Source organism: Delphinapterus leucas, chromosome 2 (genome assembly GCF_059928025.1).
Source record: "Delphinapterus leucas isolate spDelLeu-1000000601 "Yukka" chromosome 2, BTC_Dleu_Yukka2, whole genome shotgun sequence".
NCBI classification, from domain to species: Eukaryota; Metazoa; Chordata; class Mammalia; order Artiodactyla; family Monodontidae; genus Delphinapterus; species Delphinapterus leucas.
Genome location: NC_143130.1, coordinates 115836356 through 115858726, shown reverse-complemented (window position 1 = coordinate 115858726; position 22371 = coordinate 115836356). Strand labels below are relative to the sequence as shown.

The 22371-nt window shown below is 41.4% G+C and overlaps 1 protein-coding gene across 1 annotated transcript in view; it reads right to left on the bottom strand.

Moving 5' to 3' along the window:
• Positions 1–22371, bottom strand: part of AKAP6 (A-kinase anchoring protein 6) — a 607123-nt gene that overhangs the window by 266567 nt on the left and 318185 nt on the right. The window contains exons 5-6 of the mRNA XM_089907589.1: positions 17902–18153; positions 6297–8063 (exon numbers count right to left, since the gene is read on the bottom strand). Coding sequence (XP_089763715.1) covers positions 6297–8063; positions 17902–18153 — 2019 coding nt within the window. The remainder of the gene's footprint in view (positions 1–6296; positions 8064–17901; positions 18154–22371) is intronic.

Below are 22371 nucleotides of genomic sequence, written 5' to 3'. Positions count from 1 at the left end.
ACTTTTTAAAAAGAGTGACTCCCAAGTGTTTTTCTAAAGACAAATCTTGTCTCTTGAAGTTGTGTCCTACCATGCAAAAAAGCTAGGGGTGAGATCTTTAAAGTATGAGAGGTAATCACACTGAGATAAAATACAAAATAACTCAAAGACTTAAACCCAAGACTTCAACTGTAAAACTCCTAAAAGAAAACATAAAACAAAAGCCTCATGACATGGGTCTTGGCAATGATTTCTTGGATATGACACCAAAAGCACAGCCAACAAAAGCAAAAAGAGACAAATGGGGCCACATCATCCTTTAAAAATTTTGTGCATCAAAGGGCCCAATCAACAGAGTGAAAAGGAATGGGAGAAAATGTTTGCAAATCAAATATATAATAAAAGGTTAAGATCCAGAATATAAAGAACTCCTACAACTCAACAACAAAAAAATCAAATAACCCAATTTAAAAAGTGGACAACATACTTGAATAGACATTCTTCCAAAGAGGATATACAAATGGCCAACAAGCATATGTAAAGATGTTCAACATCACTAAGCATCAGAGAAACGCAAATCAAAATCATAATGAGATAATTCAAAAGAGTGATGTGCCACAATGTTCACTGCAGCTCTATTGACAACAGGCCAGGACGTGGAAGCACCCTAAGTGTCCACTGACAGATGAATGGATAAGAAGATGTAGCACATACATACAATGGAATATTACTCAGCCATAAGAGGAAACGAAATTGAGTTATTTGTAGTGAGGTGGACGGACCTAGAGACTGTCATACAGAGTGAAGTAAGTCAGAAAGAGAAAAACAAATACCATATGCTAACACATATATATGGAATCTAAAAAAGAAAGTGGTTCTGAAGAACCTAGGGGAAGGACAGGAATAAAGACTCAGACATAGAGAATGGACTTGAGGACACGGGGCGGGGAAAGTGTAAGCTGGAACGAAGTGAGAGAGTAGCATTGACATATGTACACTACCAAATCCAAATGTAAAATAGATAGCTAGTGGGAAGCAGCCGCATAGCACAGGGAGATCAGCTCCGTGCTCTGTGACCCCCTAGAGGGGTGGGATAGGGAGGGTGGGAGGGAAATGCAAGAGGGAGGGGATATGGGGATATATGTATATGTATAGCTGATTCACTTTGTTATACAGCAGAAACTAACACACCATTGTAAAGCAATTATAATCCAATAAAGATGTTTAAAAAATCATAATGAGATATTACCTCACACCCATTAGGATGGTTGCTATCTTAAAAAAAAAAACCCAGAGAATAACAATTGTTGATGAGGATATGGAGAAACCGAAACTCTTGTGCACTGTTGTTGGGATTGTAAAATGGAGCAACCATGACGGAAAATGGTATGGTGATTTCTCAAAAAATTAAAAGTAAAACTACCATATGGTCCAGCAGCAATCCTATCCAATTTATGGGTATATACCCACAGAATTGAAATCAGGGTCTTGAAGAGGTATTTGCACACCTATGTTCATAACAGCATTATTCACAATAGCCAAGAAGTGGAAGCAAGTCAAATATCCCTCCACAGATGAATGGGTAAACAAAATGTGGTATATACATACAGTGGAATTATTCACCCTTAAAAAGGAAGGAAATCCTGTCATATGTTGCAACATGGATGAATCTTGAGGACATTATGCTAAGTGAAACAAACCAGTCACAAAAAGACAAATATTATATGATTCCAATTATGTGAGGCATCTAAAGTAGTCAAATTCATAGAAACAAAAAGTAGAATTGTGCCCACCAGGGGCTGGAGGAGAGGGGGAAAGGGCAGTTGTTTAATTGGTATGGAGTTTCAGATTTGCAAGATGAAAAAGTTCTGGAGATCTGTTTCACAACAATATGAATACACTTACTACTGAACTGTACACTTAAAAATGGTTAGGAAGGCAAATTTTATGTTATGTTTTTTTACCACAATGGAAGAAGAAGGAAAAGAGAGCACAGGACAACATGATATTTCTTTAATGACTGCCATCATCAGTGTGGTATCATTGATGTGTCAACATATGGTCGAAATGAGGGTGAAAGATAGGATGGATCCTATCTGGACCATTTTACCTCTTGGAAAAAGAAATGCAGAAATGAGTGCCAAGTTAATCCCAGGACCAAACCTCTTCTATATTCCCATTAACCTGGTATTACTGACCACATCCCAGCTCTACCTCTAGGCAGCAGCAAGGGTGACTGTCTTTGTGCTGCTACCACAGACTAGACTGCAATTTTACATAGCCTAGTTACAAAGATCAAGCACTCAGACAAATATTTGCTGCAGTGAATCTGAAATAATTTATGTGCAAGGACATTCTTAGCTGGCACCAAAGATTGGGTTTTTAAATTGGGTTATAGATGTCTCTGAGATAAAATGCTAACAAACAGCTGAGTCATTGAACTATAGCTGGGACACCATAATCTAGCATTTGAAGACATTTATATCTCTGGGGAGAAAAGGAATCAGCTACGTCATGCATCCATTAACTTGGTACCAATGAGTCCAACCTAATGGAGTCATGTCTTTCAGGACGAGTTCTAAGGTCCTCACTGACTCTTTAAAACAAATCTAAAGGTTGAAGGTTATTTTTTTTTCTTTATCCTTATTCTTCTTTATCTCCATTTTGCAAAGAATGAAGCTAGTGTTCATCATGCTACACATCTCTTCTCCCTTCATTTACTTAATACCCGAGAATCCTGTTCCTTCCTGGTCCCCACAACTAGGCCTCTTCCTTACTCCTGCCTCGTAACTGGGCTAAAACTTGAAAGTCAGTTGTCCTCCTCTTCTCTTCTCCATCTATCCTCAGTCTCTCAGGGAATTCTATTCCCAAGACTTTATCTAGTGGGAAGAGCAAAGCAGATAGGGCTTGAAGCATGGCTCTATGACTTACTAGCTGTGCAGCTTAGGACAGGTGATTTCATCTCTCTGAACTCCTCTCCTCCACTCTAAAATGGGGACTCATTCATCCTTTCATCCAACTACCTTTATTGAGCACCTACTACGTAGCAGGCAATGTTCTAGGTACATGAGATTCACTAGCAAGCTACACAGATAAAAATGTCTGCCTTCACAGATCTCCCAGTCTAGCAGGGGGAGACAAAAATTAATAATAATACACATGCTAAATAAGAGAATGATATAAAATTACAGAATATGGTGAGAGCTGTAGAAGAAAAGAAAAAGAAGTCAGGTCACACTTTTTAAAAGGTGGTCAGGGTAACCTCCCCTAAGAAATTATTATTTGACCAAGTCTCAGGAGGTGGAGGAATTAGAAAAAAAATGCATCTGACAGAGAATGTGCAGCCAGAGGGAGCTGACAAAGGTCTGAAAGGCAGGGGTGTACCCAGCTTGTTCCAGGAACGGCAAAGGGTCCAGTGGGAACGGAGTGAAGTGAGCATGGGGAAGAGCAGTTGGAAATGAGTCAGAGAGGAAATTAGGGGACCAGTCCATGTAGGATCTCTGAATGCCATGGGAGCTGTTGCAGAGTTTTGAGCAGAGGGGTGACATGATCTGATTTATGTTTTTGGTTTTTCTGGTTGTGTTGGGTCTTAGTTGTGACGCACGGGCTCCAGAATGTGTGGGCTCTGTAGTTTGCGGCATGCGGGCTCTCTAATCGAAGCACGCAGACTCAGTAGTTGTGGCGCGCGGGCTTAGCTGTCCCGCAGCATGTGGGGTCTTAGTCGCCCCCCCAGCCGAACAGAGATCGAACCTGCATTCCCTGCGTTGGAAGGTGGATTCTTAACCACTGGACCACCAGGGAAATCCCTGATTTATGTTTTAAAAGGATCACTCTGGCTGCTTTGTTGGGAATAGACTGTAAGGGGAGGAGAATGGAAGCAGGGAAACCAGTTAGGAGGCTACCTCAGTAATCCAGGCAGGAGGTGATGGTAGCTAGGACCAGAGTGGGAGTACTGGAGAGGAAGAGAAGTGGCCAATGTAAGAGAATAAAACCTACCTTGTAGGGCTGTTTTGAGAATCTTATGAGAGCACTACTTCAGATCAAGTGCCAAGTATTTGCCTGATACAAGGAAGATGTTAAATTATACCCTCTCTTATTATATTTTCCTGGTTGAATACGTTTTCTGGGTCACTATATGGAGGAGGTCAAAGCTAGAATGTGATACCCAAGGTCAACTGACATGGGGATTTGTAGTCACCCCTGCCTGAAGCATTGAAAGGAAGTTGGGCTGAGGAAGGGGCTTAATCCCCTTTCAGGTTTCACTTCATATCCCAATTCCAAGACAGTATTTCCAACGGCCTACATTTCCTCTTAAAAGTTTCATCATATACTCAGTATCAGTGCATGTATTTTTAAAAATTACCTGCCTCACCTCCACCTCAAGCGGCCACCCATCCAAATGCTTCCTTCTATTAAAACGACACCAGTCCCTAGAGACTGAAAACTTAGCTTCATCTCCGTAGAAGTATGGAACAGAAGGATGCTTCCATTGGAAGTTGGTATCATAGCCATCATCTGCTTAAAACATCTCTATTTACAAAAAAGAAACGAGGCCCAGAATGCAGCAGCATTAGCTGCGGGCCACTCCTGGCTTTAATGACTGCGCAAGGGCTGGAACCAGTTTCCTGGATCCCGTTCACTTTGTCAACAGCGCCCCCCATTCGCCCATCCCCCATCACAGCAGCCCCTAACACTGGCTGCCACAGGCATCTCTGCACTGGTCACCGCCATGGCTGCCATGACCGTCTTTCCTGTTATTGCCAATTAGGCCCTCCAGAAAGGCTATTGGAGGCCATGGCACACACTGCTTTAAGTGTGCCGGCTCTGGGTTCAAATTCTGGCTCTGCACTCACTAGCTGTGAGGCCTTGAGCGAGTTTCCTAACCACAGTCTGCCTTAGAGTCTTCATCTGAAAAGTTCTTACCTCTCAGGACTTAAGTAGGATAAGGCATGTAAAGCCCTTAGCACAGAACCAGCACAAAATAAGAGCCCAAGGAGCATGAGTTATTGTTAGTTGTATAACTATTCTTAGTCCCTTTCAGAGAAGTTACCATGGATGCCTGGTAAACAAATCCTAATTGCCTTGGTCTGGCCATCAGGGCCTTGCAGCTACCAGGTCTATTAAATGTATGGAAACTTTTATTGCTCTCTGCTCACTGACCTTCCAGTCAAGACAGCTGTGGACCCCAATACCATGCTCATTCCCAATACCCACCTTTGTGTTTTGGTTTTTGCTCCTTCTACCTGAAATGCCCACCTTCCTTCTCTCTAAATCCTGGCACATCCTTCAAAGCCCCGGTGAAGGTTTATTATTTCACAAGAACTTCCCGGGCAAATCCTAGCTCTACTGATATTATTTCTTCTCTACACTACAGTATTTACATGTAGTACGTACTAGTCACTTCCTAATGGAGAGGCATGGGAGCATTTAGTTAATAGTATGGGTTCTAGAGCAGACTGCCTGGTCTCTCTCAGCCTCAGTCTCCTCTACGTAAAATGGGGTTAATATTAGGGTTGTTGTGAGGGTTGGACACATAAATACTTAGTAAACAATTCTTAATAGATGTTACGATTATTATATATTGCTGTTAGCTTTACCCTCTTTGTTTTATGTACCCATATGTACTATACTTTTATCCAGTATCTTAAATCACAGCTTACATTAAGGAGCTGAATTCTGAGAATTTTGATGTCTGTCCTTAAAGATTCCATCACATAACAATTTGTTCTAAAAGTACAGATTTACCCAAAACATCAACTCCCCAATCTCAGAGCCCATGGATGGTACAGAGTATAGGTAGCATGGTTATTAGCCAGAGGAGGAAGACTGAAGAAAAAAATTCCTGATAAATTAGAAATACCTGGTCTTTTTCTACAAGAAGTTAATATTGGAGATGTGAGAGCTATTCTGGGGTTAGAACCAACAAATCAAAAAAGCACTGAGGGTAACTGGAGCTTTCCATTCATGTGTTCCTGAGGTACTGGCGTGTGCACAGCTACTGTTCTACCTTATTTTGTATTCCGTTCAATGGGGTCCACCACTCATCAGGAGCCATGCTAGGTTTGAGCAATATCAACAGAGAGATGTATACCAGCAGGGACACATCAAGCTAATGCACAGACAAGGGCAGTTCCTAATGATGCCACTGTTAAAACTCAGTGATCATCGTGTTTTTTTTTTTTTTTCTTCCTTTAGGGAATCTGTTATGTTTGTCAAAAATAGCAACACATCATGGGGTGGGGAAGAGTTCACCTTTTCCCAGCAATACTTCCAAAAATCAGGTAAGAAATCATTCCGATTAAGAAGACCACCCTTACCTCTATTTTTTCCCATATGGCTTCATAGTTGTCTTGGTGTTGAATATCTTGCATCAGTTTCTGAATTAAAGCAGACTTTGTAGTGGAATGGCTCTCATTTTTCTCAGAGGATGAAGCTCTCTCTGACTTCTCATCAATGTATTTTTTCATGCCAGAGAGAGGCACACACAACTCCTCGTCGGAAGGAAGGTCACTAAGGGGGCCAGATTCAATGCTCTCCCCGAGCGAAGAGGCTATATCACTGGATGAGCTTGGAGACACCCTGCCTAGCCTTGTATGCTTCTTCTTGACATGGTATGTTGGATAGATCTCAGAATCTGAATTCATTTCAGACAGTTCCCAGTCATCAATATTCTGAATGGTTTCTCCCCTGGGTTTCTGAGGCAGAAGCTTTGTTAGGTTTTCCAGCTTCAAAGCTAATACTTCTGTCTGCTTAAGGTGAGAGGGCAGTGCTAGGTACTCATCAGAGCCATACCAGGCCTCCACAACCTGACCGTTCCTGGTGACGTGACTTGGGGAGGAGGTGTAGCTTTTTTTGCTTTTGTGTTCTGAAAGAAGGGGTACCACAGACGTGACGTTGTCTGAGCCAACAGAGGACTCACTGCTTGGACTAAAAGGTGGTGAACTGGATGTTTCTGACTGCACCGGCAATTTGGCATTCCAACTACTCTGGTTATACGGCTCAAGTGAGGATGTGGAAGCAGAATCTGTTTCTGGCCCCTCTACGGCCTTGGAAGTGCTAGAAGGAATTCCATTCGGCACTACTGAGCTCCTAGTGCTTTGGGCTTGCTTGCCTGAACTGGGGTCCCGTTTAGGTGTCTGGCATGAAGGCACCTCTTCTACGGTCTTGTGAGGCTTTTTAAGTCGAAGTTTCTCTTTATGGCCGTCATTCAACCTCCCCAGGCTGGAGGAGATCTCCTTAATGTGACTTGTGACTGTGTTTTCAAGATTCCCATCCCCCACCTTGTGCAAACACTCATGTGAGTAGCTGGCAGCAGAAGGTCTGTTGGGGTGAGACGACTGTAACACCAGGCAAAGTTTAGCTCTGTCAAGAGGGTCCGCCAGGGAAGGTGCGCTCCTGCTCATCTCAGGCTTGAGATCAACCACCTGCTTCTTGCCACCAGCGCCTTTCAGATCATTATTAAAAGTCTCCTCTTTAAGGAAAAGTCCTCTTTTTGGCAACGTGGGCTGTGTGGGAGAGTCCTCGTTATAATTAAAGCAATCTCTGATGGATCGCTTGGGGGTTGCATTTTCACAAGGAAGAGACTGTTGATTCTTTGCCCCAAGTTGGGAAGAGGAATCAGATTCTTGCTTCACAGTCTCCAAAGAGGTTTGTCCAGCATCTGTCAGAGTCTCCCCTGAAGATGATAGCCCCTGCGTTAAGCCTGGCTGCTCCTCCGCTGTGGCCGCACTGTCTTCCTCACATCCACCTCTGTCATCTGCTGAAAGAGACACCTGAGACGCCTCCTCACTAACTGCTTCGCTGCAGTTGGAAGGGACCGCGTCAGGAGCCACCGTAAGTAACCCAACGCTTCGGATAAGCTCAGGGAACTCCTTTTCCATTTCACTGTAGCTCCAAGAGTCAAAGGGTTTGGTTTTGACCTGGCTAGAGGTCATATCACCCAGGCCACTGAGCAAATCCTCACTTGGACTGTAGTCAGACAGTTCGAAAGCAGTAATGCCACAATCCAGAGACAAGTAATTCTGAGAGCATTTGATAGTTAACTGTCCTGAGTCATCCACTTCTGTTAGAGCATCAAGCCGGTCCTGAAACAGACAACGGAAATGGTTTCAGTAAAGGCAACATTATATTCAACTGCTGCTCACATGAAATCTCAGCAGAGGCCACTATAAAGGTCAAAAATGCTTCAATCTCAATTGCTTCTGGTTTGAGATATAAAAAGGCACATTCATTATCATATTGCTTTATATAGTATCCTGTTCTTAAATATTTAAGGATTTTTCTTTAATCTGGAGAACAGAGCCTTGATAGAAATGGTCAAGGCCAAGCCAAAAATAACCATTCTTACCCTAACTTTCTATTTTAAAATGGTGTATTTTTCATTTAGTAAGCATTTCTTAAGTGATGCCTTAAGTAATAACATTTCTGAAAACAAAATAACATGAGAGTGAAATCTCCATGGATGTCTCTTTTGCTTATCACCCCATCACCTACCACAGTGGCGAGCTCATAGTAGATGCTCAGTAAATATTTTAAAGTAGAATAATTAATTATAGTAAGTCTGTTGTGTTAAATATATATTCACAAATCACAAGAAGATGAACTACTGAATTTGCATACATAACAAAAATAGTTCAAGGCCAACTTCTGTTTGTCCCCACCTTTTAAAGGTAAACACAGGAAATCCTGGAGAAAATTAATGAGTCAAAAGTGTATCATCTTAGCCCCCATCCCCGCCCTCTGTGTGCACTCTCCCCTACCCTCCACCCCCATCCCCATTTCCATTTGTGTGTGCTAGATACCAAGTGCCCACCTTCCTTCAAGGTAAGCTGATGTGAAATTCCCCTATGCTAAAAAATAGTATTATAAGTAAATGTTTTTAATTTTTTAATCTTTAGTTGTATAATTCAGGTTCTTTTCTCATTACTAACGCAGTTGCTGTTATCACACAACAAATGGGGAGACTTTTACTTGATGATTGGTTCGGGGCAGAAGGACCCCTGGAATCCTACATGCCTACCAGGCTGAAGGATAGCTGGTCTAATCTAGCCCCTTAGGAGATGAAGGAAGAAAACTGAAAAGTAAAGGGTGGCTATATCCCCAGATCTCTGTTCTCCTGGAGGAGGGATGGGGTGAGCAGGGCCCTGTATCATTTCAACCACGTCATCCCAAGATCTGGCCTTTCGAGGACCTTACATCAAGTTTTAGGGGCCAATTGTTTGTTTTGCTTTGTTCTCTCCCTTCAGACCTTTACCTTGCCTTTACCTCCTACTCCCTTCACTCTTTTTTTTTTTTTTTTTTTTTTTGGTACGCGGGCCTCTCACTGCTGTGGCCTCTCCCGTTGTGGAGCACAGGCTCCAGACGCGCAGGCTCAGCAGCCATGGCTCATGGGCCCAGCCGCTCCGCGGCATGTGGGATCTTCCCGGACCGGGACACGAACCCATGTCCTCTGCATCGGCAGGCGGACTCTCAACCACTGCGCCACCAGGGAAGCCCACTCCCTTCACTCTTATTCCACAACATCCAGATAAATAATAATGACGAAAAACCTCATTTTACCTTTCTAGGCCTCAATGTCCTCATCTTATAAATGGGGGTGGTTGATTGCCACTACTACTTTTTCATTTAATCCTCAAAACAATTTTCTTCTGGGGTCTGTACGATTGTCCCTGTTTTACGTAAGTGGAGCTGTGCCAAAAGAAGGTGCATAACTAGCACACAGCCTCAGGACTAAGGCTGAGCTAAGCCTTAAACAAAGGCTGTCTGACCCATAATTTGACCCCTGTGCCATAATTTTCTCTGATTCACTGGATGTTATTTTAAACGGACATACCCCCTCCTCCAGTTTGTCCTGCACATTGCCACCAGAGTAACCTTTACAAATTTCAAGTCTTGATGCTATTACTTCTCTGCTTAAAATCCTTTATTAACTTCCTGCTGCTAGGTTAAAACCCAAACCCTTTAAGAACAGACATGAAGAGTCCTCTCTCAAGCCACTCTCCCCTCCCTGGCTGCACTCGGCTACGGTATCATCCCTCCAGTTTTTGAATGTGTTCCTCCTGCCCCACAGCCTTTGCACATGCTATTTCCTCTGCCAAGAAAGCTTCCCACCTGTAAAACTCTTAACTAGTTAATTTTTACTCACCCCTCAGACCTCAGATCAAGCTTCACTTCTGCAAGATTCTAAACACCCACCTAAGTCAGAATCTTTTCTTATAAGCGCTCATAAAACTATGTTGTTTGTCCTTTAAATATTTATCTCAAGCTTTAAATACATATTATTGTGATTATTTGATTAATCTGTTTATCCCACTAGTTTGTAAGCACCACAGAGTATAAATCACATAGAAAATGGCTGACTTTCCAGGATACCTGCAACACTTAGCACAGTGAGCTACACCGAATTCAAAGATACATCTGTTGAATGAATGAATGAATGAAGACATTTTGGAATGTATCTCTATGCCTTCATGAAGTTTATTCCTCTGATTATGTAGTTTTCGTTGATTCCAGTAATTAAAAGCCCAAACCTCAGAGTTAAATTCTAGCTCAAGCACTAATTATTCATGTAATCAGGAACCAGTAGCTTGATATCACTAAGCCTCATTTCCCTCATCTGTAAAAATGAAACAATAAGCCATGCATAGGGCTGTTGTGAGGCTTAAAGAAGACAGAATATGTAAGACACAAGTCTGGCACATGGATAGATTCTCAATGAATGCTTACTCTTATTACTTATTATATATGTGTGTGTGTGTATATATATATATATACTTTTTTTTTTTTTTTTTTTTTGCAGTACGTGGGCCTCTCACTGTTGTGGCCTCTCCCGTTGTGGAGCACAGGCTCCGGATGCGCAGGCTCAGCGGCCATGGCTCATGGGCCCAGCTGCTCCACGGCATGTGGGATCCTCCCGGACCGGGGCACGAACCTGTGTCCCCTGCATCGGCAGGCGGACTCTCAACCACTGCGCCACCAGGGAAGCCCTATTATATATTTTTTTACTAATCAAATATACCAAGGGGGGAAGTTTCATCAAAATGAGAGGTGTCCCTATGCTAAATTATACTGCACAAAGTAAGAAACGAATATTAACTGCCAATATCAACAAAAATGGTCTAACTGGAATTGTTCAGCTTTTATGCTTCATATCTGGAGCAGGATCTTTAAAGAAAGAAGTCAGAAGCCCAAAACACCAAGGAATGAGCCAGTCAAACAAAAGTCACAGTTCATGCAATTTTCAAGAGAATAATAGAGGAAACTCCAATTTAAAAGCTGGTTGCATTTACTAAAAGTTTTTTTATTTGGTTGTTCAATGTTTAGAACTTACTCCTTTACAAAAATAGTACTATAAATAGCGATTAAGCTCCAAAGCTATCCCATAAGTTAGTATTTAAATTATTAACTAGTTGAAATTTACATTATTTTTAATCATTTTTATCACAAAGTTACAGCACTGCATCTACTTAAGTGAGGTCAAAGAGGCATTAAGGAAACATGTTCCTATGATGAATAGAAAAAAAGAGATGTGAGAGTTCAGGTAAAAATTAGACCCATGAAAATGTCAGCTACCCGCTTCTGGACAGGCAAGGAATACCATAACCGTGGGAAAGTATTTGATCCCAATTTTGGTGGTCACAGAACGTTAAGACCAGGGGATACTGTCTTGTTCAAAAATAACAGGTACTCAATAAATGATGTTAGCTGAACATATGGCATGAGACATCTAGATAATAGGGTATGGCTGCCTTTTCCTAAGTCTTCCCATGAAGATCCCTTCCCTAGCCAGTCCTTCGTTTGGAAAAGAAAATACCATACTCAAAAACACTTAATGGGGCTTCCTTGGTGGCGCAGTGGTTGGGAGTCCGCCTGCCGGTGCGGGGGACGCGGATTCGTGCCCCGGTCTGGGAGGATCCCGCATGCCGCGGAGCGGCTGGGCCCGTGAGCCATGGCCTCTGAGCCTGCGCATCCGGAGCCTGTGCTCCACAACGGGGGAGGCCACAGCAGTGAGAGGCCTGCGTACCGCAAAAAAACAAAAAAAAAAACACTTAATGCTCCAAAGGGAGCCCTCTCCCATCCTGTTGTCAATCAGGCCAACTACTGCTGTGCATGGCTGATTGTCATTCAGGGGTAACTAGTTTTAATTCATACTGCATTTTTTAATGTGAAAAAAAAAATCCCTCCCTGAAAAACAAAACAAAAAAACAGCACATAGCATATGCATTTCACATCCTAAAGACCAAGTGGCAAGCATCTACCCATATATTTTAACACAGTTGGCTATTATTTAAGAGCATTCCTCAAAAGTATTTTTCGACATTTCACAGTGCAGAGGCAATTTAAAAAAAATAAAGTTCTCTGAAGTTTCTCAGAGCAGATAAATAATGAGTTTCATTTCTTAAAATGTTGCTTAGTAATACTAATATTTTAGTCCCACTGCTTTCTACCGGACCACCTTCCCAGATAGTTTTCTAATGCATGTAAGTAATAAAGTCTCAGGTGGATATGGAGGTGGGGGAAGAGTGCATGTTGTTTTTACTGGCCTTTTTATTTTAGAAATACCACATTTTATTTTGTAGTGCTTTTAGCTGTGTCATGGCAGCCTAGCAATGTCCAAACAGACCCCCATTTAATATGTTATGAGGCAGTTTCTCAGATGAAGGTTATGTTCTATGGAGATGGTATCTTATTCACTTTATTGATGAGCAATTTATTCACTTTACTGCTGGCTTCAATATTGTCTCAGACATCAAGGAAACCCTTTTTCCTCCCTAATTTGAAACAAGAAATTTTGTTTTGTTCCTTACCCATAAATAAGTTTGAAGTTCTAATTCCAAATGCCTTCTCAGATCTTTCTTTGTTTAACCGTGAATTCTGTCACCAGCTGAACATGAGATTTGATACTTATAATTTAGAGATTTGAAGATCTCCCTACTAAAATGCCCCCAAGGTTTATATTAGTGTCCATTGCCATTCCAGAGTTGACTTTGTGCCCTGATTTAGTGACCTTACTCAGAAGAGTTGAAAACAGAATTTCACTCTTTCAATTATGGTTACGGCAAAAAATTTTGTATGCCTCTCTCTACCCTTCCTCCCCTAATTTCACTACATGGTGTTTGTTATGCTTCAATTACTAACATATAAATTCATGGACCTCTCACAAGAAGGCGACAGCTCCCCAGAGTCCTCAGACCACAGGGTCCAGACCCTTGCTCAGATTCCTTTCGGCTCTCCCACGTTGGTGCTCTGATTCTGACTGCCTTGCAGAGAGCAGCAGTGGACGAAGAGGAACAAGCAATGATAGGGAAATGGGAAGCAAGGCAAAGTTTAGTTTCTGATGGGAAAAGGGAAAATAGACAAAGTCTTTCAATATTTTTATTTATACTATAGTAATAATTCTTGACAATTTCCATTTTCTACAGGCTGAATTTATGAGTCAAATAGCTAATCTCCATGATCAATCCCAGTCAACCAACCTACAGTGATATCTCCCTCTTCCACACTTAAAGCAGTTATTATCTGCATTATTTACTTCAGTTCAACTCATCGGCTTTTATATACAGCGACACGAACTAGGTGCTGGGGGAGATACAGAGATGATTATAATCTGGTGCCAACAATCACGAAGTTCAAATCTAGCATGCACTTTGTCGTAATATAAATTGCCCTGTGATAAGTGCTTGTGGAAGAACACACAAAGTGCAATGATGTGAGTGCTCTGGAAAGACCAATGTGTTCCCACTGAGAGGGTGAGTATCATTTAGGTAAAGTGCTTACCACACCATCTGGCATATGGTAAGTTCTTAATCAATGTTCGCTATTGTGTTACTACTATTAACAGTTATCACTACCTGTGTGACTACCTCTCTCAGCCTCAGTCTTCTTATCTGTAAGATGGATACAATAATATCATCTGTAAAATAAGGATAATAGCACTTGCCCTGCTGACTTCCCAGAACTGTTTGAGGATCTAACAAGAGTATGACGGTGATTCCTAACATTTAATAGCATGTGTTATTCATCTTTGAATGCCTAGTGCCTTATAAAGAGTAAGAAATCAATAAATATTTAGGGGAGGTAGAAAGGAAAGTAGGAAGGAAGGGAAGAAGGAAATAATTATTATTATTTTTACCAAAGAGATCAGTTAAGAGCTGGTTTTGCTTGTTTTATTTAATTATTCTTAGGTTTATGCCCTTAAGCATTCGCTTAGACTCTCTTAAACTCAATTTTTCCATCTATAAAATGGAACTATTTTTTTAAATTGACGTATAGCTGATTTACAATATTGTGTTATTTTCAGGTGTACAGCAAAGTGATTCAGTTACATATATATTTTTTTCATTTTCCATTATAGACTATTACAAGATACTGAATATACTTCCCTGTGCTATACAGTAAATCCTTGTTTTATCTAATTTATATACAGTGGTTTGTATCTGTTAATCCCATACTCCTAATTCATCCCTCCTCCCTCCCTTTCCCCTTTGGTAACCATAAGTTTGTTTTCTATGTCTCTGAGTCTGTTTCTGTTTTGTGAATAAGTTCATTTATATTATTTTTTATATTCCACATATAAGTGATAATCATATAGTATTTGTCCTTCTCTGTCTGACTTACTTCACTTAGTATGATAATCTCTAGGTCCATCCATGTTGCTGCAAATGGCAATCTTTCATTCTTTTTTATGGATGAGTAATATTGAAATGGAACTACTTTTAATACACATTACCCTCCTTACTAAATGAAACAATAAATATAAATTGCTTATCACAGTATATGAAATATAGAAAATTTCAGTATAACACATTTTTTACACAATGGGAGCTTTGCCCTAAAGTATTTTTTGTTTGTTCAGCTGGTTTTGTTTCAGTAAGGCATTTGCCAATTTGTTTACAAGATATGGTCTGCTCCATATTTAAATAAAGGAATAAAACTCACTTTGTTTTTGTATGGACAGAAAGAGAACTTGCCACTTTCTAACCTATTTTTTTTTTTTTTTTTTTTTTTGTGGTACACGGGCCTCTCACTGTTGTGGCCTCTCCCGTTGCGGAGCACAGGCTCCAGACACGCAGGCTCAGCGGCCATGGCTCACGGCCCCAGCCGCTCCGCGGCACGTGCGATCTTCCCGGACCGGGGCACGAACCCGCCTCCCCCGCATCGGCAGGCGGACTCTCAACCACTGTGCCACCAGGGAAGCCCCAAACCTATTCTTTAATGGGCTATGAAACTCAACTGATTTCCAAAAAGAGAAAAATGAATTTACCTTCACTGGAAGGACATTTACTATTCTAGTTTATCAGCATGTTTTACGCCATCTCCCTCTTCATTCTATAAATCTTTCACAGCTGAATTTATTCTGATAAAGCTGAGAATTTTATCCTAATTCTCTTCCTATTTTCCACAGTTCCAGTGTGCTGACAGAAACAAATAAAACTAACAAATAAGATCAGGAATCCATTGCTTCAGGAAAGACGGTAATGGAGACAGTGCTTCAGTTCACAGAGAAATGTCCACAAAGCAGATGGCTGAGAATCCACTGTTCCTTTACCCCTCATACAACGTATTCCTGCATCTCTACAACAGGACTAAAGACTGACTTCAAACATGAAAATGCACTGAATTGCTTTCAATCGAATCTGTAAATAATTGTTGAGCTCACATTGTGATACCCATGATGGGTACTACTTAATATAAACTCACTACATAGCTGTGAAAATAGTGGCCAGTAACAATTAGATAGTCTCAATGGCTTTTCATCTTTCTTGGGCTACCACTTTGTGAATAATACAAGTTCAAATAAACACATGATGAACATATTCCACAAAACACCAATAACAACAATAACAATAAACCCTAGAGCACTTTCATATCCCCAGCTCTAATCAGAGTTGTGGTCAGTAAATGTTTATTGAATGAATAAATAAATATGTAATATGAGTTGGTTTGACTCAATGATTTCTAATGCCCCCTCTAAGTGGTTGAAAGTGGGCAGATCTGATGACTGATCAATACTGGATTTTGGACAGAGCCAGGAAAACACATGGGTAGAAACAAAAAAAGAATGTACAGATTGGAGATACCAGGTAGATATCTAAAGTACTGTCTCTTCAGAGTTTAGACAAACCTTCCCCATCTCTGATCTCCCACCTCATTAGCATACACCTCCTCCTAAACACCAGACTTAGGGCAGAGTTGACTAGTTTGGGATTCTTTGTTGTTTCCCATAACCACAAGGGTCCCAATCAGGAACCTTCTAGGGATCCCACTTGGGATGGATGGCATCTGAGGACTATCTCACACACCTACATATTCATTCTACGATTTTAAAAGGAACTCTATCGAAGTCTGTATCACCTCCCTCATTGCCACAATATTAGGAAAAGCTAAATGGAAACAAAGACTGTGACGTAAAGTTAGAAGTGAGCCCAGTAGATTTTCATTCCCAGAAACTTCCAGGGCCTGCAGGGAATTTGCCACAGCAAGAGCATCATTATTACAAAAACAATAATCAACAAATATAAATCATTTATGAGAAGAAGTCCAGATTTGTTTTGTGTTGTTGATAATGTTGGAGCCACTGAAACATTAATAACTTAATGAGATGCAACACTCTTTATAAGGCCTTTTAATACACATTTATATTAATGCCTTCTAAACTTGTATAATACATATTTTCCACAAAATCAACAGTAGAGCACTAAACTGGGTTTCAAGAGTCAAGGGACTATATACATACACACACACTCTATGTATCTATACATGGTATCTATCTATCTACCTACCTACCTACCTATCCATCCGTCCATCTATCCATCCATCTATTTATCTATCCATCCATCCATCCACACACACGTATATACAGCCCCTACTTAGCTAGCACAATGCCTCTCCCTCTCTCTCTTTCTCTCTCGTTCTGACATATATGTCAGTTTTATTTGGGAATAGGAGAGTTCACTTGGATTTAACTTTACAGTGTTCATTCTTAAGCTATGAATCAAGATTAACAGCAGCAAACTCTTTAAACTATGCTTACTATGAGTACAAAAAAATCTAAATATACTGGTTGTGCAAAATTCTAAAGTCCATATGACTCACTGCAACCAGAATGATTTTCTAAACCGTGAATTGAATCGCATCAATTCCCTGAACAAACTCTTCTGTTATCCTCAAAATAAAGTCCACTTCTCTTAACATGACTTTTTAATACGGCTTTTCATCTTCATGATCTGACCTCTGCTTACATATTACTTCAAATCCTGCTTCCTGGTCCCTTGAACTTTTTCCTCTCTGAGGCTGTCATTCTCTCTCTTACCTCTGGATCTTTGATCATGCCATTCCTTCTGTCTAGAACAGTTTCTACCTCTGTTCATCAGTCTAATCCTGCTTCTCCTTCAGGTCTCAGGTTAGACTCACTTCTCCTGTAAAGGCTTCCCTGTCTGAATTAGGTGCCCCTTCTCTCTCCTCCAGTGGCATCATGTAGACCATTGTATCTGCATGTAGATCACGCAGATCACAGTCTGGTCTTAATGTCTGTCCACTTGCCTCCACTCCCCACTAGTCTCAGCTCTTTGAAAGCAGAGGCCATGTTTTGATCACTATTACACTCTTAGCACCTAGTGCCTCGCCCATATAAGCACTCAATGAATATTTATCAAATAATTGAACGAGGAACAGGAAGCCAGGTTAGCACCAACAGCTACGGGTGGTATCTGTGCAAACTACCGGCTGTGAATGAACTCTGGTTTTTAGCTTCATTCACATTAGAAGTGCCCTAGCCTCTAGTCACTATACCTAGATTCAACACCGGGCTTAGGACCTGCTTATTTACCTATAAAGAATTCCTATCCCACACCTCTGAACTGAAAACATCCTCAAATAATGACACATGACAATGCACTATTTGGCTTCAAGGAAAACACCCACCTCCTGTGTCTCTTCGGAGAAAGCTTGCAGAATGTCCGTCTGTCTGGTGTAGTTGCCATTGGCGTCCTGCAGACCTTGCAGAATGCGCTCCCGCAGAACCAGCACTGAGACGCGGAGCTGGTGCCAGAGGAGTTGCACCGCGTGGATGTCCACAATCACGTTGACGGAGTAGGATAGCAGCTTCAGGGAGAACTCTGTTTCAAGGAGGGCATGGATTTGCTCAACATGATCAGAAATATCTTCACAAATGTCCTGCAATACAGAAAAGCAAATATACGATGACTCCTTTGCCTTAACCTGGGATGGGGATGGTAGAAAGGTCACTCCTTCACCTGACACCAATGATCAGGGCCAACAGGTCAGGTAAGCACATGTTGGATAGCTGGCCTTTGTTTCAGTTCAGATAGAGTCACAGGCCATATTCCTGGGCACTGGGCCTTCAGTGCACACAGGTAAGTTGATCTCTTTCTAAGCCACGAAAATTCTACTATTTTTCAGGTACTCACATTGAAAGTTCATCCAAGGTGAGAGGTTACCTCACAAATCCGCTCTCTGTTCTCTTTATTTACTGTTAGTTTGGGATTTAGGTAAGGGAGCCAACAGCTCTTCTCTTTGCTACTGGTGAGCTCCACCGAACACATAGTATCTCAGGATAGAAGCATCCTCCAGACATGTAGCATGAAGAAAAATGGGCTAGAATGTGTGCTGCATTGGAACTCCTAGCCATTCTCAGTGAGCGGGATCTTCAAGGTAAGGGATAATTGTCACTTTCCCACAGGGACACAATTTAATATTTAAATTCTTAATGGGTATCCACGCTTTGCAAACAAAATCACTCTTAGGAAGGAAAGAGAAACCCCAAGAGTGAAGAAAAACAAAATACAGTTTGGTTTTGTTTTTAAGACTCAGACATTTAAAATAAAACCATTACTATATCAAAGTTTCAATGTCCTCCTCACATACTATTAGGTAGGCAGATTTTATCTGATGTGTCACTTGTCCTTACAAGTTCCCACATTTTCAATGTGCTGTCAGAGGCCAGCAGCATGAAATGGGCAGCATCACTGGTAATACCTACTTGAGCAACTGGAGTCCATTAAGCATCAAAATGATGCACATGTCAGCAAAAAGTGCTCAGTTACTCACTTTTAGTTATGTATCAGTCATTTCTTTTAAGTGCAGCTTTTATTTATGTTTTTGTTAAAGCTAAAATTTTAAGACAGCCTTTGAGTTCGGAGCCCCATATTGAATATCAAAACAGTCATTCTATGCTGGAAATACAACCTTCTGATTTCATACAATTCAATTACTTGTTTTCAAAGAAAACTAAAATGTAACCTGTATTTGACAATGTGTAATAGTGAGCCAAAAAAACTGTTGAATAATGATAGAAAGTTGTGCTGAATTCTGAACAAAAATTATGGTACAATTCCAATACATGCTCCAACATTAGTTCTTGAAATCCAAGACCTAACTGGTAATAAATTGGTGATAATAACTTGAAACAGATTAAAAGTTTAAACTAAATAGACTTTGGAGTTCTGATTAGGTAAATTTCTTAGAAAAAAATATGGCCCATGGGCTTATGCGGTCCAATAGAGACTTGGGGCAAAAATAATAATACCCTATTAACCAGTACATAAGAACTAATCACGGCCGGATTAGGTAGTCTCTGTTTACCTTCAGCAGAAAGGAGCAGGCCTCTATCACCAGATAGTCCATGTAGCCTGGGGTCTTAGCTGATGCTTGTTTGGACATCTACTCCACTTACCCCACGCATTTTATTCCTGACACCTCAACCACCACCCCAAAGCAAATGCCCTGCATGCTTTGTCCTATTAGGATGCTCATTTCTATGTAGTACTGTGTTGCCTTGGAAAATGCCCTTCCTCCCACTGCTGACCTCTTCCAAATTCTCAGGACCCTCCTGGCTAATATCCCCAATCCATTGTAAAAACGTGCCTTAACCTCTTCACAAATGCTACCTCTACCTCCTGTTCCTACCCAAACCTGACCTTGCCCAAGGCTTCTGCTTCCTCCACTGCTCTCCCAGGGGAAGCAGCTCATTCTCCCAGGCCTCAGCTGAGAGATTGGGAAGGGTGGAGGAAGGAGGGGCCTGATGGGGGGAAGGGCAGACCTCAGTGCTTTTTTGTCACTTTCTGATCATTACTCTTTTGCCTTCTTTCTTCGTAGGTGCCTACTGTCTGCTAAACCTTCCTGTCATCCTCCCTTACTACTGCTACCTACATTCTTCTCTCTCACTCCGCTGCACTGAAGAATGCATCTGGTTCACGGTTTTCCCCTCTATCCTGAGCACACCATTGTCTTAGGTAATTTCAGCGTTCACACTGAGGAGCCAGCCAACGCTCTAGCCTCGGATTTCCTTTACTTCACTACTCCTAAGACCTTCATGCCATTCTACTGGATGACTCTGGACCCGGTCGTCACTTCACCTGGGGAACAACATCAGAAAGTCCCTTGTGCCCCCAACCTCTCTTCGACAGACTTTTTTACTCCCATTCCCCCACTACAGGTGCTTTTCAACCCCCTCCAGGCCACCATCCCCTCCAGCCGCTTTCCTCATATACCCCCCGTCTCCTAGCACAGCTTCCACAGTGGTTACACTTCAACCACTCTCTCGGCAGTGTGCTCAACTTCCTCGCACTCTTGATTCCATGACTCAGAATTCGTGAGTCTCTGTCTCTTAGGCCCCACTGCAATCTAGAGATGCAGAAAAATGACATACCTGAGACAGAAAAAGGTTTGAGTAACCCTTCTGCCACCTGCTCAGAAGAGCTAAATAGGCATTTCTACACCATCCTACGCTCATCTCCCAACACAGAAGGTTATATGTACAGCCTTGGTACCATGAAAACTTCATGCCAAAGCACATGTCATCCACTCTATTTACACACATTTGGCTCCTTCATAATGGATGCAGGAATCTAGTCAGAGCCAGTTCATGGGTCAAGATGTCAGGCAACCATCCAGGGGAAACTATGTGTAAGGGGCACTAAAGCATCAATGGTGCCAGTTAACTCAGGTTTTCATACCCTCCTCCTTAGTAACTGTGAAATGTGAATTAGCCCTGTTCCCACAGAAGCAGATGGGCCCTGAGGAGAAAGAAACACCCTCCCCACAGGTGCTGACCTCACTCTGTTGAGTATTTTGGCAATATGCACACGAAGGATCTGCTGAAATTCGGACACTAAATAATGCACAGCATGGTGCAATTTTCTGGAGTCTATTAATTTATTTAATTACTTTTATGCCCTCTACTTTGCCATTGGTTGTCTGGCTTGACAAAATTACACGCACGCACAAATTATAGAACAAGAACTACAGATAAATGTGTAGGTTGTATATTCGAGTGTGTGAGTGTATATACTCCCTCTCCCTCTAAACGGGGACTATGCTTTGAACACTTTGAGATGTTTGTTTAGAGAAAGGTAGCTAGTTCTGAATCTACATCTAGGTTTTAATAACAGAAGATCTGCTTTTCCCTGTCCCTCTATATAAATGTCAAACAAATATTTAAAAAAATATTCAGCCTGAAGCTTCTGGTGCTTTGGCCCTTAACTACTGCCAGTTTGTTGGATGTTATATGAAACAAGTTGAAGATTATGGACATTCAGTCAGATAACCAGGTATCAGAAACTTTAAAAACTGATTTGCTGAATGGCTTCCTCCCAGCAGAGATTGTTTGGCATTAAAAGGCACTGAGAGATCTGACTCGTTGGAGGCCCTGTGGGCAGTAGATTAATAAGATGAAGTAGAAGCTTGGGTGTGGAGTTGGATTGGAGCCCAACTGATGCATGTAAGGAATCACTGGCGTTTCAGCTTCTACCAGATGTTTAACTTGAGCAGATAGCAACTGGAAACTGGACTCAACTCACATGGATGAATTGCTCAGTGTATAACAAACTTTCGAGCACTGCAGTGCTACTTGGTGCAAAACAAAGTGGTAACTTTAGAAGAAATTCACAGTTTTTTAGGAATATGGAAAGAAACAATCCCTTTGGGACTGGAGATACATAATATATATCTGAAGAACCTATAAGCAAAAATATTTCTCCCCATCTGTTTACTAAGAGTATTAACAGGAAATAAAATCTTTCGTTCATAGTTGGAGGTTTAAAACGCTTAACATGGCAATGAGTAGTTATGCTGATACAGTGACTAAAATTCATAGTGAAGTGTAATTCCCCAAAAAGTGTTAATGTTTGATTTCAGATTCTTTCCTATTTTGATAGAGGGTGTTAGTAGGCAGAAAATTGAATGTCTACAGAAGAGGTAAGGTCAAGAAAGGGATGAGGATGCTAAAGATTCTATGAGTCTATGAGTGACAGCCAAGGAGTCCTTTCCAGCAACCATGAGAAAAATGGTTAGGTCCACTGGTCCATCTTCCATAAAGCAATTTATTCCAGGCTCTGATTTCATAGTCATAGCCTGAAATTATCCCATTTCTCC